Below are 27,107 nucleotides of genomic sequence, written 5' to 3' on the forward strand. Positions count from 1 at the left end.
AGGCTAAGAAGTAAACTGGAAGGTCAAACAGAGACTAACAAAAGAGAGAACATAGTTAGAGGGAGACATATGCTTTATCCCAATACTTGGAAATATTTCCTTTTTTATGCCTGTATCTAGAGGCAGGAGCATTTTAGTAGACATGGGCAACGACAGGGGGAATTTTGAAACATCAATGAAGGATCAGCTCTTCTTTTATTTTCTTATGCACTTGTTTTACAAATTATGCAAATAAACCTGAGGGGATCCATAGCTGTGTACTGAGCCTGAAGCCCCTCGGGTTCATTTGCATAATTTTAAAAGCCTTTTTTTGTAAAACAAGTGCATACGAAAATAAAAGCAGAGCGGATCCCATCAGAGGGGACACACACCAGTATATAATTGTGCTTTCTTTCCAATCCTTCCTCCTGGTGGTATATTTCCTTTAAAGGAAATCTACCATTTGATTTCATGCATTATGAAGCAAACATACCTTGAGAATGCTGTAGCTACACTAATGCAGGATCATATCTTGGTTAATCCCTGAGCTGAGTGGTTTTACTGAAAAATGGAGGTTAGTCAAGCATGACTAAGATGACTAATCAACCTAAAATGGATTACTCATACACAGTAGCTGGGGGATGGTGCAGCAATTGATTATTCTGTCTGCCAGGAAGAACAGTGATTGCATCATCTTCTCCTGCCACCAGAAGCGCAAGTGCAGAAAGAGCCATAGAAGGGGCAGAGCTTCATTATCATAATGTTTTATCATCCCTCTGCACAGGGATTAACCAAGATATGATCCTACATCAGTGTAACTACAGCATTCTCAAGGTATATTTGCATCATAATGCATCAAATCAAATGGTAGGTTTCCTTTAATAGTATTGTATTGAGTGTTCAAATATTCTAAAGAACCTCAAATAATAGTAAATAAAAAGTAAAATTTAAATCTTCCCCTTTCCCAAAATGCAAATGTAAATAAACAAACAGATCAAATTAAACATATACTTACGTAATCCTGCATCCCAAAATGCCTGGTCTATAAAAATAAAAATTATCCCATATGGTGAACATTCCAATGGAAAAAAAACTCCATATATCCGAATTGCCTCTTATCTGCCATTTTGCAAACCATAAAATTTAAATAAAAAGTGATAACAATTGGTATCAATGAAAACAGCTGCACATCCCTCAAAAAATGACACCTTACACCGTTCAGTGAACTGAAGTATCAAAAAAGTTATGGATGATTAAGGATGATTATGGCAACATGTTTACATTTTTTAAAGGTATTAAGGCATAATTAAACTTTATAAATTTGGAATCTCCGTGATCGTAGGGACCTAAGCAATAAAGAGGGGGTGTCATCTGGGATGCACAGTGAAAGCAGTGAAAAAACACTAGAAAATGCCACAGCTTCCTTGTTTTGTTATTTCTACCACATTTGGCTTCCCTGTATAAGGCACAGAATATTAAACAATGCCACTAGAAAATACAATTGATCACAAAGATAACAAGCCGCACACAGCTCTGTAAGCTGAGCCCATCTGAGCTGCAGTTACTTTACATAGACTGTTTGGATTTCAGTGTCAGTGGAAAACAGAAGCAAATGATGAGTAGGGATCCCAAGTGACCTATCAATATCAGTAAGGTAAAATCCGGTTACACCATTTTCAGATCACTAATCATTAAGGGGCATCTTAATGAAGTGAGCAAATATAAAAATAAAATAATAAAATTAGTTATAGATCAGGGGTAAACTTTACTGTTAGGCTACATGCCCATGTTGGGCGAGCATGTGGCCCTCTGCAGAAAAGTGGGTGGGGGGGGAGCGGTCCTAGCCCCTCCCCTCTGCATAGAAAGCCAAACAGCCACAACCCGCCAGAACATAGTACATGTCACAGGTCATGTCCGCCAGGTCACAGTACTGTGGATAAATCACCCTATGTCATAGACCTGTGTGAATGTAGCCTTAAAGAAGTGGATATACTTTCATTTCATTCCTCAGTGTTCCTCATACAGAGGGAACAGCAGGAATTTGGGAGACAGCTAAAGGCATCAACAACATAAACTAAATACATTACATTGCACGAGAGACTCCAACAAGTTGTACTGGTGTAACAAGAAGATCTAAAATTCCTGAGGGTTTACTAATCTGAACTGTCATAGCTGTGCACATTCCCTGCAGCCAAACCCAGTTCTATATCGACTTTATGGGGGACATTTATCATACACCTATGCGTCCTGCACCAGTGTATGATATAAGCCCCGCCCCTCTGCCGCAGCGGATACATCAGGAGGCTCCAGTCACCCAATGTATCTAGCAGGGGGCTGCTCTGGTGTAAAATTCCATCAACCGTTCAGGGCTAAAAGGTCGCAGGCGATAGTGCCCAAGTGCGGTGCAAGAACGCCCAACCGGCATGTAGGGGGTGTAAAGGGGGAAATAACTGCGATTCCTGATGGGTCGAAAGCTCTGATAAATGTCCCCTATATGTTCCAACTAAGGTTATAGCCTCTCATCAAAGAACTACATATTTTTAATGCAGATGTTAAAAATAATACATTGTAAATCCTGTTGTTTTTAGCACCGTTTTAGAAACTCATCTTTCCTGTCTTTGGGCATGATATTCAATGCTTTCTGTGCTTGTGATGCATTTAGATTATGCGGTGCATGTGATGAATTTTGGTGCAGGGTCCGTGTTTTTGGTGCACAAATCAGGCTAAAATTTTCACTGGGATGGAAGAAAGTGGAGCAAGAACCCAAAAGGGATTAGAAGTGTCTCCACATTCATGAAGGAGAACTAGAACTCCATAGACCAGATTTTTGCAGCTCTAAGGCTGCATTCACACCGCCGTTACGCGCGGTACTGTAGCACGGCGGACACATGGCGGTGTCGGGGGGGGGGGGGGCGGAGTAGCGCTGCTCACCCCCCTCCCTCTCCATAGAGGAACAGGATCCACGGCACGACATGTCCTATCTTTTCACGGGGTTCGGAGTGGTACGGTGCCGCACGTAGGGCGCCGTGCGTCCATTGCCGTCGATGGGGGACGTATATAGCCCACATATACGTAGCCCGCATATACGTCCCCCATACGGCAGTGTGAATGCAGCCTAAGTGTGCTGCAAAAATTGCACGGAAAACAGCATTAGGAAAAGTAATCGATATTGTAACACCTACAATTCATAAATAGGGCACAATAGGCTTAGCAAAGGAAACAAAGTTTTCTGTCAGAAAGTCAATGATGAATGTCCCCCTATGTGACTTATTGCCCGTCCTTCCCTCCGAATAGAGATTCTAATTAGGTAGAATTGGAAGTAAGTAGATGATCTTCTGTCCATCTTCCTAGTAAGACAGAATTCATTAAAGATCAAAGTAAAGAGCAGATTAGGTAAGAGGGAGGATGATAAGAGCCAAAATGTAGAAGGTAACATCACAATAGGTGGGAATATACAAGGGAATTGAAGGAAACCTAACATCTCCGATCTACCTATTAAGGTAGATCCGGTGGCAGGTTCTTCTAATAAATGCCATTGCAGCCCTTTTTAGGGCTAATGTTTCACTGGCCGATAAGTTTTTAAATCTTTTCTTGCCCTAATATGAAAATTAGCCGGAGCTGAGGCTACATGCCGTGGCTACTCCGCGCCCCAGTAGCGTCTTTCGGTCCTCCTACTATATCTTCTGCACGCAGCTACTGGCAGGTGCGCAGACTTTTCCGTGCTGAGCTTGCGGCTGCCGTTGTTGGGTTCCAAAGCCGGAGTTACAGTGCATGCGCAGTAGCTCAGACTTCGGAGCCGAGTACACGCAGCTGCTGGCTCTGCATACATGGTTTATGCAGGGTGCGGACCAGTGCGTGCAGCCACCAGGAGCTGAGCGCTGAACATCTCTGGGTAGGTGGATCGAATAAGGCTACTGGGACATGCAGTAGCTGCGCCATGTAGCTTCAGCTCCACCTTCCCTACTCCCGAGTAGCCTCTTTAAAAAATTTGCATATTAGGCAAACTTATCGGCCAGTGAAAGATTAACCCTGAAAAGGGCTCCAATTGCATTTATTAGAGAAACCTGCCACCGGATCTAACTTAATAGGTAGATCTGAGATGAAAGGTTTCCTTTATACCCCACTGCACCCATGACCCAGGGGACACAATATCAAAAATAATAATTTATTAATAAAAATTTAAGTGACAGACACTTAAAAATTTATCAGATTAAGAGACAGCTGTTCTGCTGAACTCTTTGCCAGGTGATGATTCTCTGTTAGGCTGCAGCTGCAGCACACAATCCACGTGTCTACCCAGATCAACACTGTTACCTTATTAAATGTTGTCTGGCAGCTATTCTCCCACTTAGCCATTAGGTTATTACACTGTGATGGGGCAGCAATAGCTTTGACGGTAATCACATCACCTCTTAGATCAATCATGATCACCATCCCCTTCGGCATCACATGTGGAAACACTAAAATTCAAGAAAAACAATCAAGAACTTTTTATCAAAGTCACATAGTGCTAAAAGTTAGAGACCATATTTGGTAAATTTTTACTTACATATTGGGGCTAGAGATGAGCAAACTTTTCAAAAATTAGATTTGGCAAAAAATTTAATGGTAAAATTATCGGTAAATGCAAATTTATTATAAATGAATCTACATGCAAAAAAAATTAAGAAAAACTATAGCAAAATGTTTTTTTTATTGGTTTATCACACTTGCTGATGTGTATACAGTATGTTTAATCTCTGTTTGAGAGGAATTAGAATACTGGCGGGCAACGGCAGTGTGAATGTAGCCTTATGCTGATTGCATGGTGAATATTTTGATGGAAGTTTTGTAAAAATAGAAGTTTTTTCTGCTATAAGTAGCAGCAGCTTATAGCCCAGTGTCAGTGGTATTAATTGATTGCATGGACTGTGGATTTGCGCGGTAAGAAGGTACCTCGCTCTTATAGCCTGACAAAGTTTGCCATATGGATTGAAACACATACTTATCATACTGTATTTTATGGACTCTAGACACGAAAGGACAGTCCAGACTCATGAAGGAGTAGGAAGAAGGAGCTACAGGGAAGATGGAACTGACATATGCAATGTGATACTAGCAGCTATGTGGACTAGAGGGATTTATTTAAGGAAGGTACTATTTCTAATCCATTACTTTGGGGTTGAGCACTAACTGAGCGGACACTTCATGATTCCTCTATGCTGTGTGCTGACAATGTGCTTAGATTAAATGGTAGTTTATCTACAGTACTTTATTATTTTGTCGAATTAGAGAATGGGGCAGATTTACTTACCGGGTCCATTCACGATCCAGTGGCGCGTTCTCTGCGGTGGATTCGGGTCCGGCCGGGATTTATTAAGGCAGTTCCTCCGCCGCCCACCAGGTGGCGCTGCTGCGCTGAAGAGCATCGGAACGCACTGGAATACACCGAGACGGGCTGAGTGAAGGTAAGTGCAAATTTCGCGACACATTTTTTTTTAAAAATGCGGCGGTTTTTCCGAATCCATCGGGTTTTCGTTCGGCCACGCCCCCGATTTCCGTTGCGTGCATGCCGGCGCCGATGCACCACAATCCGATCGCGTGCGCCCAAATCCCGGGGCAATTCAGGGGAAATCGGCGCAAATCGGAAATATTCGGGTAACATGTCGGGAAAACGCAAATCGGGCCCTTAGTAAATGCCCCCCAATGTGTTATTTTGTTATCTTGAGTACAGTATTTTAGACTCCTGTCTTCGTGGGAATAGCCTTTTAAATACCTTGATCTAAAGTGTATTTGCTATTTGCCTGTAGTCTGCGGCTCCTCCTGTAGGGCAGCAGTGCAGGCTTAGATATCCCATCAACCTGCAGCTTATTATTTTACAAAACAAACAATAATAAGTGGATCCATTTGGAAGTTTCTCTTCAATATGACAATTGATTAATATTTGACAAGTCACCAGTCCTTTCACTGGGATCGTGATGTGACTCTTTCTTTGATCCCTATAATATGGGAGTGAAATCTGTAGCAGCCTCCAATAATAATATTTATCCCCATAAAGAATGTGGGTATTGTTCCCGTGGACAAGCAATTCCTGATAATGAAAGTCACGTCTCGCTGCTTCACAGTCTCTCAATAATACTTATTTTTTCGTTAGACTTTGAAATATGCAGCGAGCAATTAATAACAGGTTCTTGTTAGGGAATTTTGCAGAAAAAACCCCATAGGTATTCAAGAAAACTGGGCTGTGGAAATGTGGCATCTTTTCTATATCTCGGATCACTGTCCAGCGCGTCGTACATGATTATAAGTATGGCGCAGAGCTCCCATGGATATTGCTTACAACATGTATAACTATGATGCATGGACTTCCATCCCAGACCAGTGTTCAGTTTGTGAAATGTGGTTCATGTGCTTTAGACCCAATTCAGGTAACAGGGCTGAGCTGTAATAACCAGAACAAATGTACAGGTGGTTCTTGACTTATAGGTAGATATGTGGTGGTAGGTTTCCTTTAAAGGTAGATCGGGTAGTAGGTACATCAATAGGACGTGAGGATAGCCCTTTTCAGGGCTATCCTCACGTCATATAGATGTACCTACCACCCGATCTACCTTTATCGATAGATATGTGGTGGTAGGTTCCCTTTAAGAACTCCTAGTTACAAAAAGACCTCTGTGACCTCTCTGGACACCCGTAATTAACTGAACTTTATCCCCTGACTACAGTGATATACTGTACGGTGTATGCAATGAAGCTTTATTGTTGATCCTTGTTCCCTTGTCAACCCAAAATTTTCTAAATCACATTGGACCAAAGTTGGGAGTCACACTTGAATGTAGAGGAGGTAGCAGGCAAAACCCTTTTGCCAGCGTGAATGTGTTAAAACGTCAGAATCAGGATTTTTTTCATCCCATTTAAATATCCACACACCAGTAAAATTTAAGTTTTATTTGGAAATGTAAAAAGATACAAGCCCATCCCATCACAAGGTACTGTATATTGCACAAAGACAAGTCACTGAAGCTCATTTTCTAAGGGTCTCGCTACTCTCTTTCATCGGACCTTTTTCAGGGATTGCACGGCTTGGACGGGTATTTAACAGTTGTCTGCGCTGGGATTGTGTCGCAAGACAATGCACTTACATGCACCATGAAAAAAAAAAGGTGAACTCCGGCGGACCTGAGCGGGGAAGCGACACATGCAGGATATTGGGAGCACGATCTTAGTGAAATCACGGCACAGTGCAATATCGCCGGACAATGCACTTTCAGAGAACTCCGTCGGACAGGTTAGTAAATGTGCCCTATTGCGTATTTTGACATCCAGATAATTGTTATTATTCTGGAGCTTTGGGAATTTAGTAAATTGATTTTTTGGGGGGTATTTGCTTGGAAATGTGGAAATTCCTGGTAAACAAAAATGTATGCATAATGCATCTTACAAATGATATTTCTCATGCAATAGTTTACAGCTGGAAGAAATATTAAAAAAAAAAAACAGGATAAAATAATCTACATAACAAAACAAATTGTGCAATATAAAAATATCAAATGACACCATTAAATTAAAACATTATTGTTTTATTTTATAAATTAGAAAGATAATAAATACACAGCGTTTAAAGTATTGCATAAAATTATTTCCACAAATAAATAATCTACGGAGGACTAGATTTGCTTCAGACAGGTACCTTGTGAAGTGCACCAGACAAAACAATCATAGCTTAAGTCTAATTCAAAAGGTGTCCAGGATTACTATTACAATGCTGTTTTCTTCATAAACACAGCACCCCATCTGTTCATGTGTGGTATTGCAGTTTACCCCCATTCACTTCAATAGAGCAGCACTGCAAAACCAGTCCATGTATCTGACCAAGTGCAGACTGGTTTCTGGAGGGTTGTTATATTAGTCTGTGAATTCCAACTTTGTGCAGGAAAAAAATATTGAAAGAACAAGAAAACAGAAAAAAAGATAATAGCAACAAGGATTCAACATATCTTCATCTAAAATAAATTTTAAAAAGAACTTATATTAAAAATATAGTATTTGCAAAGTTTCAGCAAACTTCATTTTCTATGCAAGAAATAAATTCTCAGCATTTAGAAAATCTGTTCCATTCAATGCACAAATCCCCCATTACTGGAATAGACAGGTATGCTCTAATATCTTACATCAGAGCCCAATCTATACCAGTTTAGATGGCCTTGTACCTGAGCTTCTATGGAGATAAAAATATTTCTTTATTCCTTCATAGGGTTATCTACTGACTTTCAAAAAAAAGAATAAAAAATAATCTGACTACGTTGAGGAAAATCACTTAATACTACATATAAGAATATTCCTTTTCTTTTCCTTAATTATTAAATAACATCACAAAAACGTTTACATATTTAAATAACTTATACAGGACAAAAAGCCAAATAAATAATCATAATATAAGGAAAGTGGACTGGTTTTGGATTGCAATGTCCTAAGTGTCCATGCATCGGTGGTCCTGGAACTTGTCGGAATCGGTTTGGTGCAATCCATTACAGTCCTATGGATGTCAAAACGGATCAGAACGACATGGTTGCCAAAACAGATCACCAAAATATGGCTTCTCCTCTGCTAGTGGAATAATCTCATCCTGAGGTAGGTAAACCACATGGGTAACTACATGGTGGAAGAGAAGTCTTTTCTTAAAGTGTCATAGTAAAATAATCCAATGCAAATGTAATTGTGCTGGAAACATGTCCCATTGTTTAGAAATATGAAAATATTATTTAAAAAAGGCATCTATGGTGAGACTGGAGCGCTGCGTCTTGGCTTTCTTAGAAGCTGGGTTCTGCTGTGCAGCTCCTGGTCTAGATGGAGTAAAAAAAAAAACATAAAATATAAGGTTACTAGAAACATCCAAGGAGATCAAACATAAAGGAGAACTGTCCGAAGAAATGCATATCTCCACTAATAATAATAATTCTTTATTTATATAGCGCCTGCAGATTACGCATTGCTGAGCAAAGTCCCCATGGGGCTCACAATCTAAACAACCTACCAGTATGTTTTTGGAGTGTGGGAGGAAACCGGAGAACCTGGAAGAAACCCACGCAAACACGAAGAGAACATACAAACTCTTTGCAGGTGTTGACCTGGGTGGGACTTGAACCCAGGACCCCAGCGCTGCTAGGCAGATGTGCTACCCACTCAGCCACCGTGCTGCCTGTCATGATTACTAAAACTGGTATAAATTCACAGCAAACAGGATCCACCAGTAAATTCCATCCTTGGGGCCCAACACTGTACAGCTATATGTTAATATTAACAATTCCCAAATGCCTAAAACATTGCTGACACTATTTTTTTTTCACTAGTAGTATGTTGAGAAAAGTGCAGAAATCTTCTATGATGTTAAATACTTTTGTGTAAAAACTACAAAAGTGCTTAAGGAGTGATACCTTGATTGGCTAACCAGAAAACATATAATTGTTTCAAGCTTTCAGGGTGCTGTCACACGTCGCGTTTACCGCATGCGTTTAAAAACGCATTGCAATAGCTGGAGAGTGATTTGCCTAATTAAACAGCTGCTAACACCTGTGTTTACAAAACGCAACCGTTAACGCATTGTTAACGCATGCGTTAACATCGCGGTTAACGCATGCGGTTGTTAACGCATTGTTAACGCATGCATTAACATCGCGGTTAACGCATGCGTTTTGTAAACACAAGTGTTAAGAGGTGTTTAATTAGGCAAATCACTCTCCAGCTATTCCAATGCGTTTTTTTAACGCATGCGGTAAACGCGACGTGTGACCGCACCCTCAGGGCGCACAGACCCCTTCATCAGGCAAGGACTTCAACTGTATTCTTGCCTGATACAGGGGCCTGTGTGCCCTGAAAGCTTAAAATTATTTTTTTTTATGGTTAGCCAATAAAGGTATAAATTCTAACATTTGATTTCATGTATTATGAACCAAACATACCTTGAGAATGCTGTAGCTACACTGATGCAGGATCATATCTTGGTTAATCCCTGAGCTGAGTGGTTTTGCTCCTTTGCCTGTGCTCAGTGCTTTTCCTAGCACATTGGGGCACATTTACTAAGGGTCCGCAGCCGCGAATCCGTCGGGTTTTTCCCGAATATTTCCGCTTTGCGCTGTATTTCACGGGATTGTGGCGCACGCGATCGATTTTTGGCGCAATCGCGCCGACTTTCGCGCGACAGAAATCGGGGGGAGTGGCCACCGGACAACCCGAAGGATTCGGAAAAACCACAGAATTTAAAAAGCCATTTGTGTCGCAAGATCAAGCACTCACATACACCAGAAAAAAGCAGGTGAACTTCGGCGGACCTCGGCGCAGCAGCGACACCTAGTGAATATCGGCGCACGGACCTTAGTGAATCCCGGCAGAACCCGAATCAGCGTCAGAGAACCCGCCGCTGGATCGCGACTGGACCGGGTAAGTAAATGTGCCCCATTAAGTATGCACTGCTGCACAGGATGATGCAATCCCTGTTTTGTGCCTGAAGGCAGAATAATCAATTGCTGCACCATCCCCCAGCTGAAGTGCATGAGTGATCCAACTCCGGTTGATTAGTCATGTCTTGACTAAGCTCCATGTGTAATGACAAGCTCTGTGTGTAATGTTTTTATATAGGCAGCCAGCCTCACCCAGCTTTCCCAAGATCCTGAATTTTATAATTGTTTATTCAGCAAAACCACAACTCAGGTATAAAACGAGATATGATTTTGCCTTAGTGTAGCTACAGCATTCTCAAGGTATGTTTGGTTCGTAATGCATCAAATCAAATGGTAGGTTGCCTTTAAGCACTTTTGTAGTTTTTACACAAAAGTATTTAACATCATAGAAGATTTTTGATTAGCCCTTACCATAGACATGGTGCTAGGACGCCTGTCAGCAACCTGCTGACTAGCACTTGATTTCAATTAAGGGCAGGAATACATACCCACAATGCTTCTAATCTATTGATATTACTGTATGAATGCATTGAATGGTTGAGATGCTCTATATTGAATATTTTTATGTAAATTGTCATGTATAATTCATACAGGGGCTGGGGGCCCAGTTATTATTGGGGATTCACCTGTGAAATTTTCTCTGATGGTGATAACATGAAGAAAAGTTCTGGAGGCTGTTATGTATAGTATAGCACAGAGAAGACTAAATCATGTAGAAACCTACCGTTTGCTTCGTGCATTGGATTTATTGCCAGCGTTTCCCCTGACTGCCATCCCTGGTTTAAGAAAAAAAAAAAAAGGTATAAGAAATAAAGAAACAGTCCTAAAATTAGCTCATTGCTACCAATCACAGCACATTTTTCACATCCTAAAGCCACTGCAAAAATTTTTGCTGTAATTGGTTCCTGGTAATTGTTTAGTTAGTTTCTTTTTTTAAAGTAAATTTTGTAAATCTTCCTCAGGAGATATTGAATATTGTACATTACAAATACTGGGGGAGATTTATCAGAAGTGTCTGAGAGCAGACGTGTTCTATTTGCCCACGATAACCAATCAGAGCTCAGCTTTCATTTTCCCACAGCTGTTTATAAAGTTAAAGCTGAGCTGTGATTGGTTTCCATGGGCAACTAAATAGTAAAAAAAATACCTCAGAAACTTCTGATAAATGTCACGTACTGTATCCATTTCGGTGATTTGTACATGGCCACAGCATATATTTGTATATGTAAGACAACATACGTAAACTACACAGAGAATGTCTGTTCTTATGGCTGCCAGCTGTAAAATCTAATAGCTGCGCAGTAAACGTCTAGCGGCTAGTAAAAGTTTTATTTGAAGAGAGAAGTCTTGGCAGGATCTGCTATTTTTCCCTAGGACTTTTGTCTGTGTGCCGGGCAGCGTGCCATGTTTACAGATTGCACTGGTAATGGTGCGTTCACCTAAAGAAGGAAGGTGCAGCCAAAGGTCCCGGCCAGTTCCCAAGACATTCGGGATCTGCACACACACACACCCTATTATAGCTGATGGCCGGGCAAGGAAAAACCACTAATAATAGACGGGTAACATGGACCAGAGAGATTACATGGAAGTTTATGGATTACGGAAGCACATACACTATAATAAATTGTTAATAATGCCAGGAAGAAGGTTGAAAGCCATTCTATATCTGGGAACATGTTACATTGCTGCATGGGATCACAATACTGATTTCGGATACAGATTTCTTTGTCAAGGGCTTGACTTAAAGGGGTTTTCCCACAAAACTAAGTTAGGGCCTAACTTGCTGATCAATGGGGGTCTCAGTGACGAGACCACCAGAGATGGTGAAAACAAGGGCTCCGTCAGACTATTTCTGTCAGCTCCATAGAGATTAATGGAGCAGAATGGTCATGCACGGCTGTCTGCTGCATTAATCTGACGGAGCGAAGAGGGGTCAACCGGACCCCTCATTCACGCGATCTTTGGGGGTATCAGCACTGAGAGCCCAACAGCAGTAGACCTAACTTTAGTTAGTGGGGAAAACCCATTAAGTACCCTCATCCTCTAATACAGTGCTATAAATCATTCACAACAATTTTCCTGAGGGGTGAGGGAGGTTGATGTTAAATCAATTGTCCACTTTTAGCCAATAAGTCATAATGAAAAGTTACAATGAAATGAAAATTAAAAAGTTATACAGTTTTCCAATATACTTTCTGTATGAATTCCTCACAGTTTTGTAGATCTCTGCTTGCTGTGCTGCTATAGGAGGCTGGTATGTTTACTTCCTGTAGGTAGAAGTCTGTCCGTGGTTATGTGATGTCACACAGATGCATAAGGCGTTATTATCACACAGATCCGATTACTCTCTGTGATAGTAACCGTTCCTGCACCTGCGAGTGCATCACTTGACCATGGACAGATTTCTATCCACTGGAAGTAAACATAAAAGCATCACAGCAAGCGGAGATCTAAAAAACCATGAGGAATTGATATGGAAAGTACAGGCAGTCCCCGGGTTACATATAAGATAGGGTCCAATGGTTTGTAATTAAGTTGAATTTGCGTGTAAGTCGAAACTGTATATTTTATAATTGTAGTTCCAAACAAAAAAATTTTTTTTGCCCCAGTGACAATTGGATTTTCAAAATTTTAGCTGTAATGGAACCAAGGATTATCAATAAAACCTCATCACAGACACCTTACAGCTGAGCATTGAAGCCTGGGACTAAAGTAACATCCAGAGACTTCACCAGAGGTCACAGTTGGCAGAGGGGTCTGTCTGTAACTAGGGGTCGTCTGTAAGGGGAGTAGGGGACTGCCTGTATATTGAAAAACTACATAACTTTTCATTACACAAACCATATCAATTATTGGCTAAAAGTGGAAAACCCCTTTAATGATCTGCTTATAAATACAGCTGGACTCACACTTTGAGACTATTGAATGCTGAGCCGTAGCTCTCCATAATTTTATAATTGATAATATAAAGTATGTCCTCTGTCTAGCGCTTACCATTTTGTGGGTCATTTCTGACTGGATGTTTTGGATCCAGGTTGGTGTTTTGTCCTTTGAGCTCTTCCAAAATACCGTTATTGAGGCACACATCGACATGTCTATTAAACACGGCAAGATCTGAAGTATCTTGCTGGATGTTACACACCGGGCAGATGAAGATGGCTCCTTCACTACATGTTGCTGTACATGGTGATGATGCACATTTACTCTCATCCGTGGTTTTACCCCCTACATCCCCCTCTATTTCAGCATTTTCCATAGAGTTCTCACAAATAATTTTGTCTCTGCAGGAGTCGCTCTTTACTCGTTGGTCATGGAGCGTGTGCATTGTGTTATTATCAATAACAAAGTCATCCATGTCGTCAGATGGCGCCAGCGTCACCATTTTGTTTTTAAGATTCTTTATACGAACATCTTTTCCGACGCCTTTGTTACTTTTTTTGGCTTTATCACTACAGTTTTCAAATACATCTTCACATTTGCTTAGGATTTCACCGTTACCGGAAGTCGGCGATTTGCTCAAACACTGGTCAATATGTCTATTGAACGCTTCTAGATTCCAGTCGCTCTTTTTCATCATGCAAATAGGACATGTAAAATCAGGATCCTGGCAAATTTGGTCTACTTCAGTGATGTCCGGTTGCGGCTCGGATGATGAATGTGTCACATTTTGCTCCTTGCTGGTGACTGCATTACTTGTAGACCCTTGCTCCAGCCCTTGTAGTCTTGCCGCACGTTTCTGATTGAAGAAGCTTTCCCTCTGAGGCGCCGGATTCTGTGTCGCTTTGGGGTCTGCTGTTCCTGAGCACATAGTCTTCACAGCTTTATTTGAGCCCAGGAAACTAGTGATACTTTTCTGATGTTTTTTGTCATCTTCACAGAGAAATCCAGAAATTCTTACACCTTAAAAATGCAAGAATAGTAGAAAGAAATGTCAACACGGAATATTAGAATATAATTTACGGAAAAATGTCTAACTTCTTGTTTGGGCTCTTGTCCTGCCTGCTAAACTGTTTAGTCAACTGCTCAGATCTGCCTTCAGAGAGGAGCAGAGGACTGAAATAGCACAGAGATCTTGGTTGAGATAGTAAGAGATCTGTCTCAATACACATCAATACTCCTACATGCTAAATCCTGCAGGAATAATACTAAAATGGCTAAATATGTTCTCTTACGTAGCATGTCACCATGTTTATGCATCCACTCTTTGACTTCTCTTCCATAGATATATATAGTAAAGTCTTTATCCACTGAAGACAGAGACAAGCAGTAACTTATACAGCTTAGCAGGCAGGAGAGGATCTAATACAAGGTGATAAAGGTATCATAGATTACAAAATATCTTATATTAACCTGAACTGTTCATTTACAAAAGAAACTCGTATCCCCATGTCTATGCATAAAGTGCTTGACTCCTCCTGCACAAAAAAATATAAAGGTAAAAGTCTTTCTCCACTGCAGACAAAGCAGTAACTTGAACAGTTTAGGAGGCAGGAAAGGACTAATAATAGGTGATAAAAGTATGATATATTATGTAAGTATTATATTACATAAGGTATTTTATGTTAACCTGAACTGTTAATTTTCCAAAAAAAAAGTTATATTTTTGGCGAAAGCTACAAAAATAAAGCTACGGTCAATATGAAAGTGCCCACCTAAGCCCCAAAGCTGCATCTGTGGGGTCATTTCCAGAATAGGGGTTGCAGGACTGTCCTTTGGTATATTTATAGTCTATTTATAGTCTATCCTATAGAGATTGTTTAGCCAAATTATGACAACATAAAAACACAGCCAGATACTTGTGTTCCAGTTATAACTATAGTTTTAAACTTTGTCTGGAGTAAAACTGATTTTACAAAAAAAATCTTAGGCTTATAAACGCATCCAATTTCTATGGAGACAATCAAAAACATAGAGCCTGCTATGCTAAGATCAGAAACCATCACAACACAATATCAGAGTAGATAAAGCTGGAAAATGTCCAACCCAAGGTTTTCTTCCCATAACAGCGGTGAGAAGAGTTGCAGAGGTGGAGTCTAATAGATTTACAGTCAGCCCTAGGCTGAAAAAGTACAAATCCACATATTGGGACTACATTTTTTCAAAATTATTGTATTTTTTAAAAAATTTCCATCAAGAAATTGTTTCCTCATGTCGACACTACGGGTCTCGCATAAAAATAGCGACAAGATTTTAAATACCCAACAACCCCATTAAGTAAATGTAGAAAGCGGAGACCTCAAACTGCAAAGTGTTACAAATGGGAGGATCTTATTGTATTCCTATTTTACATGCCTAGAGTATTAGGCCTCCAGATCCATATAAAACCAAGGGAATAGCAACACGTGAATTATATAAAATGTGCTTATTTTTTAATTTTTTCTTTAAACCAGCTCGGGTCATCCCAAATAACTTTCATTGTATTGAATTCTAGATTTACCCATCAGTCGGAGCCGTAGAGGTTCCGGTGAAGCCACATCGATTTCTGCCTTGAGAATGTCCTTGGCTACAGAAAAGATTTCCTCCTCTGTGGAGACGGCATAGGACACGGTGGATGCTCTGGTCTTGACTTCAAACTTCACATTTTTGAGTTTGAGTGTAACAGTTCTGCCCTACAATATAGGAAGCAGACGGCCGCTTAGAGACCTACAAAAGGTTCCAGTTTGTTGCTTTTGGCCAAAGAGTGAAAGTTCACGTACAGGTTAGGAAGTTACAGCCATAATGGAAACTGGAAGTTCCACCCATAGACTGAACTCTTATGGCTCCAAACAGATGCCACAATATTATTACTTAACTCTAATAAATGCTTAGAGAACCCTCAAAGTGCAAAGCAGGAAATTACTGGACATGTATAAAACAACTGAAAGAGGAAGCACCAAGACAAGTAAAACATAAACACAATCCTTGAGGAGAACTATTCCTCAAGTGTGGGAAGAAGCACAGCTAACAGTGTGAATCGAGGTAATAGAACGAAATAGAAAAAGGGGCAAACAAAGGGAACCCATCACCAGGTTTTATGCCATTAAACTATTTCCCCCTTAAGTAGGGTATAACATGTTATTTTTAGAAATCCCTCTTTTGTGTAAAATCTCACTTGTTCTATAAAAAAAATCTCTGCCAAATTTATGTGAAAATGAGCAGAGGAGAGTCATATTTTATTTCAGATGAGTCAAGTTTACAGGCTTCAGGTGGAGTGGTACTGTGAGCTACAGAACCGGAGATATAGACAGTTCCAGTTAAAAATGTCATCTGCGGATGGAGATCCAGTTCTTATAATATGACATAGTAGCATGTTTCTAGAACGGAAAATATGAGCCTCAAATATGTGACACTTCCCCTGCAGCCTCTAAACTTGACTCCTCTCAGGCAAAAGATGACTCTTCTCCACGCATGATTTTAGAGGAGATTTTTTTTAAATAGGTAAACAAATGAGATTTCACAAGAAAGAGGGAATACTAGAAAGTACATTACATACCCTACCTGAGGGGACTAGGAATTTAGTAGGGTAAAAGTCAGTTTCAAAACAGATTTTTTTCCGTGAACAGGATTTTCTTTACAAAGTCATCAAACAACAAATACAAACTAAAACCACTTAAGCTGTGATTACGACTACTATGTGTAAGCCATCTCTTCAAGACTTAGTAGATAATGATGCAGACTCTGCTCCTGTAGTCACAATCCTCTCACACTGCCTTCATGCACCAGCGCAGAGGCTGCTATAATCACAAAACTGCATAAGAGCCCAGTATACACCTGCGTCAGAGTTTTCTATTACAGGCTCCTTTTTAGCGACAGAATAAAACAAAACGGACGGTGAATAGAAGGTAAGGTTATTATATTAGCGATCTCTGTGTCTGATTACATTAGCAGGGAGAAAGTAAAGGGCTTCAGTTATTATAATTACATCCCACTCTTGCTGTGGTTAATAAGAAACCTTTATGCGAATCCCTGTAAAGACACTTTCATTTTACCCTTTCAGACCGTGTCTTCTGGTGCTAGGACCAAACATTTTGGTGAGGGTTGCGCTTGGTGTGTTTCAGTCTTACGGAAGTGAACAACGCCAAGTTTACATTATTCAGCCCATGTTTTGCAGTCATGTTTTTCTAACAAATATTGACTGACTGAGGTTTCCATATTTACCACCAAGTTCAAAAGAGAACTAACTCATCTGTAAATCGGACTGTAAGGTGCTCAGGGTGTACAAGCAGCACTGACGATCAGCACTGGCTCCTACATAATGCAGTTGGAAGCTGCTAGACTCCCTTTAATGCATCCAATCCTTTATGTGAAATCTTTAAAGGAAACCTACCACTTTAAGATGACCCTTCTGACCCATAAATACCTTTAGACAGCTCAGGAAGTGTTTGCTTCAGTATTCAAATCAACCTCCGGCGCTTCTGTGTGTCACACAGCGCGCACCACCATCCTTCTCCTCCCTACATGGACGCGACCGTTTGTCCAGTCAGCGCTGCTCCCGTCTATAATTTTGATGTGCCTGAGAGCCGGTAATGTCACCGAGCTCTCGGGCACACTAGCGCATGTGCACCACCTCCTCTTGTTGCGCCACAGCCGAGTTCCATTATGGCTGCACAAAGTACCGCCGAAGCCTCGTAGTATCGTGAGGCTTCGGGAAGGAGACAGTGGGGGTGAGTTGTCCTATGCAGCCGCAATGGAAACTGGCCGAGGCGCGACGAGAGCAGGTGGTGCGCATGCGCTAGTGTGCCTGAGAGCTCTGTGACGTGACCGGCTCTCGGGCAAGACAAAATTATAGATGAGAGCGGCGCTGACGTGACAAACTGTCGCTTCCATGTAGGGAGGAGAAGGATCGTGGTGCGCGCTGTGTGACACACACAGAAGCGCCGAAGGTCGATTTGGATACGGAAACAAACACTTTTTACATTAATACAGCGGTTTCTGCTTTTATTCAAGATATGTTCCCGCATCAGCTCATTCTGAGCTGTCTAAAGGTATTTATGGGTCAGAAGGGTCATTTTAAAGTGGTAGGTTTCTTTTAAGTACAACACAAAAAGAATTTGCTGGATTTGGTTGCATCCATATATATGTCATTTCATAGAACCAAACCTTTAAAAAATAGTTTCACAAACCTTTAATCCTTCCTTACTGAGGTCTTCTGCAAGATCCTTGCACAGCTCCCGGCACAGCTCATATTGTTCCTCAGCAGAGCTAATTTCACTGAATGTCCTGAAATTGATTACCATACAAATGAAAAGACAAATTATTATAGCAAATACACACTATATACAATGTTTATTGATGGAATCTATGATTAAATATATTGAACTTCAAGACCAGGTCTATATTTGTCCAAAGGTTATTTTCTCTTTTTGCTGTGCAATAGGTTCTGACAATCAGTTGTGTTTCTCTTGCTGCTCTCTCCCCCCTCTCACAGCATGAATTCTCATATTCAGGCCCATAAAAAGAGACAATACATTTGTTTCCTGTTGAAAGTCTTGGAGTATATGGTTCACTAAAGGGCATTGATTTAATGTAAAAATAGTTATATTTTAGTTCCATACAATTCAAATAATTCCCTATTTGACTGCTGAGAGTCATATCTGTCATGAGAATGGATCCAGTCACATAAGTTAGGTCTAATTAAAGAAAAAGGGCTAACTTGGTTATCGTGTGGGTCTTAGTGATGGACCCCATGAATTCCGAGAATGGGGTGTCTGTTGTACCCCAAATGAACAGGGCAGCCAGTCGCACATGCGCCTTACTTCTCTATTTAACTGTATGGCGTTGACAGAGAAAGCTGAGCACCCTTCTAAGCCATCTTCGTCTGTTGAATTGAGCAGTATTGTGGCATTACCAACCTGCCGCTCCCTCCTTTGGGGTGCAACGGATCAGCATTTTTATGATCCGTCACGAACACCCCCTCTAATCAGCAAGTTAGCCCCTATTCTGTGAATAGGGTTAATTTGTTGTAACTGGATAACCCCAGTAAATAAATGGGGCAACTAGTTGAACATGCAAAACCATGCTGTCTATGAGCCATCTGTAGCAGTCCTTCAATTCTGCAGCTCTGAGAGCAATAGCCCGATACATTATAGCTCTTCCACCACCACCCAACACATTTATATCTGTGGGATTGCCAGCCATTACCAGTAGAGATGAGCGAACTTGTAGTTTCAGTTTGGGTTCTGGACATATTGCCTGCAAAACAGCCAATCCAACATCAATTTGCCATATTGGCTGTTTAGCCACACTCCGGCAATGCGTTCAGGTCGCATGGCCAAACCGAATGCTGTACCCGATCTGAGACCACGGGTCGGTCATCTCTCATTACCAATTCCATCCATTAAAAAGGTAAACAGCACCCCCTTGCAACTGTACATATGTCTAACATGTGCATCCTTGACCACTTTCAATAGTTTAAAACACAAATACAGATTTCCAATCAAAAATTACAGATTGAAATTATAAATACATTTTTACAATCCTGCACACAGTAGTGTGTAAAGGCAGATTATTCTGCACAATGGGTGATATGACGGCACCTGTGATTAGTGGGTCACACATCCTTGAGTAATAACAAAGATCTGTCACGTACTATACCAAGAAACAGTCACTGATAAGAATACCAAAAAATCCGATACCACATGCTTCGCCATACGGAGTACACACCTTTCTGTGCTCATGCTTTTTCTTTCTCCGTCTCTAAAGGAAAAGGAAAATAAAATGTCAGCCCTCTCATTGCTCAAGATTTGATTGATCCAGTGACTCCATCCATTGTTATCTGGTTTTGAATTAATATATCATAACAGTTTTTGGAGCTCGAAATCCCACAGTGAGGAGAGAGCGGTCTGGGGCATGGGAGAAGAACATCATAAATCCTTACATATAACAGTAGTGTATGCAGCTTTCACCATCTGTGGGGGATCATTCTTCTAGATCAGTGGTGGCGAACCTATGACACGGGTGCCAGAGGCGGCACTCGGAGCCCTCTGTGTGGGCACCCAGGCCATCACCCCAGAATGAAGTTCAACAGACAGGACTCAAAGAATCTTCCTGGAGAATCTTCCTACAATGATAGGCGAATTTTCCCTCCTCCTTTCAACTGTGTTGGTGTCTTTAGGAGGCTGAACAATTGAAAATTGGAAATAAATTACTGCTTAAATTGCTGTGCTGGCACTTTGCAATAAATAACTGGCTTTTAGTTGAAGTTTGGGCACTCTGGCTCTAAAAGGTTAGCCATCACTGTTCTAGATTGTAAATCCTCACAAACATGAAGGTTTCCAACCCCCCCATAAAGGTGGTGGTAGTGCATATACATGACCACTACTCCATCTACTTCTATCGGTGGAGTGGTGGCCAGGCACGTGCCCCTCTGCTTGTTCGTATAGAGGATGCTGGGACCCTCAAGATCAGTGGGGACCCTAATTGCTGGGAGAGCATCTATCTCCAGAGGATAGGAGATTCTGGAAAACACTTTTAAGAAACAATTCCTTAAAATAAAATATTATTTCATTCGATATTCCCTATAGTTATACCGGTAAAAAGAAACTGGAAATCTGAAGAGAATTGCATCCCCTGATAAAATGTAACTCAAAAGGAACCTGTCAGAGGAATTTGGATACTAAACGAACCACAGGTCTATATGCACTGCTGGTTTAGTGTCTCAAAACTCTCCATATAAGCGATGACAGAGGCTGCATTAAAAAAAAACCTAAAAAGGGGTTATCCTGCTTCAGCAAATAATTTAAATTGTGTCATGAAAAGATAGTAAGGCAGCACGGTGGCTGAGTGGGTAGCACTCAGTCCTGGGTTCTAGTCCCACCCAGGTCACCATCTGCAAAGAGTTTGTATGTTCTCTCCATGTTTGTGTGGGTTTCCTCCAGGTCCTCCAGTTTCCTCCCACACTCCAAAACATACTGGTAGGTTGTTTAGATTGTGATCCCCATTGGGGACAGGGACCCCAATATATAAACACTTATTATATACAATTTTCCAATATACTTTCTGTATTGATTCCTCATGGTTTTCTAGGTCTCTGCTTGCTGTCATTAAACAGAAAGCTTCATGTGGATAAAAACTGGTCCCTGGTCATATGATGTCACACAGATGCACGGCTTGTTATAACCCTGGTCGTGTGATGTCACACAGATGCACGGCTCGTTATATTCCTGGTCATGTGATGTCACACAGGTGCATGGCTTGTTATATCCCTGGTCATGTAATGTCACACAGGTGCACGGCATGTTATATCCTTGGTCATGTGATGTCACACGGGTGCACGGCTTGTTATATCCCTGGTCATGTGATGTCACACAGGTGCACGGCTCCTTATATCCCTGGTCATATGATGTCACACAGGTACACGACACGTTATATCCCTGGTCATGTGATGTCACACAGATGCACGGCTCGTTATATTCCTGGTCATGTGATGTCACACAGGTGCACGGCTTGTTATATCCCTGATCATGTAATGTCACACAGGTGCACGGCTTGTTATATCCCTGGTCATGTGATGTCAAACTGGTGCATGGCTTGTTATATCCCTGGTCATGTGATGTCACACAGGTGCACGGTTCATTATATCCCTGGTCATGCGATGTCACACAGGTGCAAGGCTCCTTATATCCCTGGTCATAGTAGATAGTACTATGTACCTTTGGGTCTATAGGGCAGCCATGGTGCGTAAAAGTAAGGTCGCCATTCAGATCTCCAAAGGATAGGACACTTGTGTGGAACATGATAATAGAGTGTGTATGAACAAGAGTTAATACCGCACTCACCTTTCTATGCGTGTGGATCCCAGGCCCAGGGAAATATGGAGAAAGTTATGCCAGGAAGTATCGGAGAACAATAGTGAGAGCAGCGCCCTCTGCTGGTAAAGGTCAGTACACGTTGTAATTCCAAGTGCTCGTAACATTTTTTCCGTGACTTTTCCTATGCCTGGAACCTGCAGTAATAACACAATTGTCAGTATACAGATGGCTGGCAGAGCTACATAGGGTGTAGCTCACTTACTGCTGACAAGAACAGTATCTTCCAAAAAAAACGGATTTGCTAAAGCCTACTGTGTTTTCATACCAGGCCGGATGAATAATTTTGGTGTTGTTACTATTACAACACATGCCAGGAATACATGATGGGTTGCGGTCAGAAAACTGTGTGTGGGGATCTTATAATATCTGTCATATCAGTTAATCCACCTTTCACCCACTCCAATAGAAGTGAAGACAAACAGGGATCCCGCAGTGAAATTTCCCTGGATGAAGAATGTTGATGACTTGGCATAACAAAATATTAAAAGAAAAAAAAAAAGTGAAGCGAACCTCCTACATATCATGAGGCCTCCACGCTGCCAGGAGAACTTGGGTTTTGGCCCCCATCTAAGAAAAGCCAGATGTGCTGCCATAGATCAAGTCAATCCGACAGACCGCTCACAACACTACATGAGAAATATGCTGGAAGTATTATATGTTCAGTACTAGATATGCGACTGAGGTGGTCTTTGTTATGTAGGGCGTCCGCACCCACCGTGTTCCACCAGCTTCTCTCTCCTGGTGGCCACCAGGTCTATCAATATACAAGAAACTTCTCCCACGGAAGTCAAAACATTTGTCTGTCCCTTTTTAGAGGATATTAGCGCTGGAACGCCTGTAGGGGACTGGCATTCCAAACAGCAGTCTTAATAATAATAATTCATTTATATAGCGCACAAAGATTACGCAGCCCTGCACAGAGCTTGCCAAATTGTTCCCTGTCCCCAATGGGGCTCACAATCTAATCAACCTACCAGTATGTTTTGGAGTGTGGGAGGAAACCAGAGGACCCCGAGGAAACCCACGCAAACACAGTCTTAATGAATTCCCCCCTATGTGTGACATACTGAGCAATCATGTTCATACATGGTCTTCTCCCCCCACGGCATCGTACCTTCCTGATCGGCAAGTCTTTGATGAAGTCCATTACTGCCTGTCTCTCATGCAGGATTATATACTGCCCATTAGGTTTGTTTTTGTCGCTGCAAACTTTGGCCAGCATCATGTTTGGAGCAATGCCTGAAAATAGAAAATCGTTAGGAAATGACCTTTATATCTTACTCGTCCAATGTTTAAATCAATGGCTCAGAAGGCATTAAAGATGAGTAACACAAATGTTTTTAAAGTCGCCAAATATTAAACTCGGCCAACGATCTAGTAATAGCTTAACAATTGCAGTGTATAAAGCGCTGGGGTTGTTTATCCGGATCCGTCTGTTCAAAAAATGTTAAACAACAAATGGAAAATTTGGTGTAAACAGAGATCTGGCAATTATTGCAGAGATTGACGAACCACTAAGAAACTAGGACACAATGGGGCACATTTACTTACCCGTTCCAGGTGCGTTCCCGCGGCGCATTGTCCAACGAGGATTTGGGCCTTCCGGGATTCACTAAGGTCGTGCGCACAATTTCGTTTTTTAAATTCCGCAGTTTTTCCAAATCCATCGGGTTGTCCGACGGCCACGCCCCCCGATTTCTGTCGCATGAAAGCTGGCACAGATGCGCCACATTCCGATCTCGTGCGCCAAAATCCCAGGGAAATTCAACGCAAAACGGAAATATTTGGGAAACCCCACGAAAGTGCGCCGTTCGGACCCTTAGTAAATGAGCCCCAATATGCTGTATACTTGGTGCACAGTAATATAAGACTCGTCTACCCCGCTGTGGGGGCAACCAATTTAGAAAGCTTCCTAACCAGTCTTCTGTTGGGATCTACAGAAATGCAAAAGCATTTTGGTCACTGCTAAAATTCTTTGTAACAAGACCAATATCAGAACCAGTCCAGGAGGTGGAAGTTCTGGAAGAACTGGTTTGGTATAGAGTTATGGCTCTGTGGAGATAGGACTACAGGATGATGCATGGTCTATGACAATCCATTATATGGAACCAATAATCTCCAGTTCTGTGATGTACAGAGATTCACTGATAAAACCCTAGTGATAAATATCAGATATTTCCGCAGTGTTTATATACAGCAAAAGTCAATTGTGCTATAAAGAAAACACAGAACAAGCCCTTGTACAAAATTATTTATTACTGCTGTAGTGCTTAGTGGCACATACCCATATTCTGTTTCAATGTAATCCTCTAAAGGGTTTTATGCTTTCAACAATCGCTACTCGATAAGCTGAGTACAGTGTTCCCTACTGGGATCTCCACTGCTCAACTCTACAGGAGACTAACCACAAGGGATATTAATCATTGCACATTTAAAGAAACCCCGTCACCACGATAATACAGCAGAATGTTATAGAGCAGGAGGAGCTGAGCAGATTGTAGAGAAGGTCTCATCTGCTATAGAGCAGGAGGAGCTGGGCAGATTCTATACGTCATCCTAGCTGCAGACAGCATGTTACATAACCGGTGGAGCGAGGAAGATTTTAGATAGAGCCTTATCTGAAGGCAATATGTTCTAGAGCAGAAGGAGCTGAGTGGATTATACATAGTGTCCTATCTGGAAGCACCATGTTATATAGTAGGAGGAGCTGAGCAGATTGTAGTGTCCTATCTGCAGGCAGCAGGTCATACAGCAGGAGGAGCTGAGCAGAATGTACATAGTATCTGCAGAAAGCAGGGGGAGCTAAGAACATTATATTTAGAGTCCTATCAGCAGGCAGCGTGTTATAGAGCAGGAGGAGCTGAGCAGTGACTGTGTGCTAAGGGAAATCAGCAAGGGAATGTGATGGACCAGGACCAGATGAGACCAATGAGTAGATGTACATATTTACATATTTTTAGCAGCATTCTGAGCCTTTTGCAAATAAAATGTATCAGTGTGGAAATCCCTTTGAGTCTTCTCCCTCTGCAGAGGATTGAATCCTGATTGGTTGTGCACACCACAGCCAGGTAAGTAGAGTCTATTCTTCCTATACAGCATTATTATGTTGTCAGATGTAGCATAGGGGAGAATGGACATGCTGCTCGGCTAGTTTTACATGTGAGCATCCAGGCATGATGTCCAGATTCATCACAAAAGAAACAAACTCAGCTGAAACCTCTAACAACATGAAAATGAACTAAAGAGCGAAGACTTTTTCCACCGACATGGAAAGAAACTTAGCTCAGGACAGTAGAAAGAAGTCTAGAGTATTATTGTCAGTCTCATCATGGTTATGTTCAGTGAAAGAGGAGGCAATGAAAGTTATTAACCCTTACCAGCACTGGCAGTCAGGGTGGTTTTCTGTTCTATACGAAATCGCATTTCCCTTACAGCTTCCTCTGCTGATGTTCCAAAGACAAACACATTTTCCTGTGGCCGTTCTTGATTTTCACACTTGAGATCTTGCCTGGAGAAGTCATGACATTGGTCTGGCAAAAATGTAGGACTGTCTTCAAAAAGAACCGGTGATGTGCACGTTTCTTCTGGTTCACACTTGGCCTTCACTTCTAGACACACCAGCAGTTGAGAAATATTTTTAAGAAATGGCAAAATTGGTAGCATCAGAGTCATCCAAATTATACACAAAATATTAAAATTTCAAAATGCCACCCAAACCTGGTGACCAATTTAAAGGACATTATCATGAGGATGAAGGATTGTACACCAAGCACACTGACATACTGGTGTGTGTCCACTCTGGCAGGATCTGCGCTTCCTTAGCTTCTTATGCCATGGTTTGTACAAAAAAAAAAAAAAAATGATAATGCAATTGAGTTTGAGGCTCCGAGGTGTTAATAGAGCCTGGAGCCCCTCAGTGTCATTTGCATAATTTTTAAAGCCTTTTGCTTTTGATTTACAATCCCTATCTCTGGTGGTAGATGTCCTATAACCCCTTCATAACTGCCATATGGCTATATACGTCCCATTTGCAAATGCCCTGTTCAAAAAGGACCTCTATATAATGCCATGACAGTGGGCAACTTCAAACAGCTATATCTCCTGAGCCCTGGCACCTAGAAACACAATTTTGTCATTTTAAACAAGAGAATCTCCCCTTTCAAATGTATTGTATAAGGACAATTCACAGAACCAGAGATATCCACCCTTAAAGTAGTACTAATAAATAATGGTTTTTATGTACAACTTTCCATTTCCGATTGTAACTTTAAGAATCGATATACATACCGATTCATTTGCAATTCTATGATATTAAAAAGGGAAGACTCTCCTGTGTTTGCATTACTATGTGCAAGGGTTCAGGAAATATAGGTGTTTGAAGTCCCCCCCCCCCCCCAGTCAGTCAGCTGAAGGCAGAATATAGAAGGAGCTTCAGGAAAGACTTTCACTTTGCAGAAGTACCTGCACCCTCTGAATCTGTAGCTGAACCTGGGAAAGGGGTGATGGAATAATGCTGTACATATTAAAAAAAAATATTATTATTTTTTCACATTTGTAGTCAATTATTGGCTAATTTTATAAAGAATAAAATTTGTAATTAATAAAACTAGCCTATCAAGGAAAAGACTCACATGTCATGAAAAAAAAAACCACTGTAAAATTGTTATTATATATAAAGGTTTTCCAGAGTTATTGCCATTTAAAGAAGCGCTTAGCAGAACGTTGGAAAACTGATCTGGTCATTCGGACAATTTCAACTCCATCTCCAAGTGCACTGGGGGAAATCGGCCACACGGATTTAGCGGCTTTAGTCCATACTTACATACTGGCGTGTGCCCTCTGAAACAGGATCTGTTCCTCATTTTGCTGTTAATGGCTTATATTTTTTTAAATAGGACTTTTA

At 41.3% G+C, this 27,107-nt stretch overlaps 1 protein-coding gene across 2 annotated transcripts in view; it reads right to left on the bottom strand.

Annotated features, from left to right (window-relative positions):
- Positions 1-7,557: 7,557 nt before the first annotated feature.
- The window catches only part of POLK (DNA polymerase kappa), a 51,720-nt gene continuing 32,170 nt past the window's right edge, over positions 7,558-27,107 (bottom strand). For both annotated transcript variants that reach the window (XM_072138261.1, XM_072138269.1), the window contains exons 7-15: positions 25,582-25,812; positions 23,319-23,443; positions 22,172-22,338; positions 20,058-20,090; positions 18,518-18,614; positions 15,853-16,024; positions 13,410-14,315; positions 11,140-11,191; positions 7,558-8,801 (exon numbers count right to left, since the gene is read on the bottom strand). In XM_072138261.1, the coding sequence (XP_071994362.1) occupies positions 8,717-8,801; positions 11,140-11,191; positions 13,410-14,315; positions 15,853-16,024; positions 18,518-18,614; positions 20,058-20,090; positions 22,172-22,338; positions 23,319-23,443; positions 25,582-25,812 (1,868 nt within the window). In that variant the 3' untranslated portion in view covers positions 7,558-8,716. The remainder of the gene's footprint in view (positions 8,802-11,139; positions 11,192-13,409; positions 14,316-15,852; positions 16,025-18,517; positions 18,615-20,057; positions 20,091-22,171; positions 22,339-23,318; positions 23,444-25,581; positions 25,813-27,107) is intronic.

This window comes from Engystomops pustulosus, chromosome 1 (assembly GCF_040894005.1).
Source record: "Engystomops pustulosus chromosome 1, aEngPut4.maternal, whole genome shotgun sequence".
In the NCBI taxonomy this organism is placed as follows: Eukaryota; Metazoa; Chordata; class Amphibia; order Anura; family Leptodactylidae; genus Engystomops; species Engystomops pustulosus.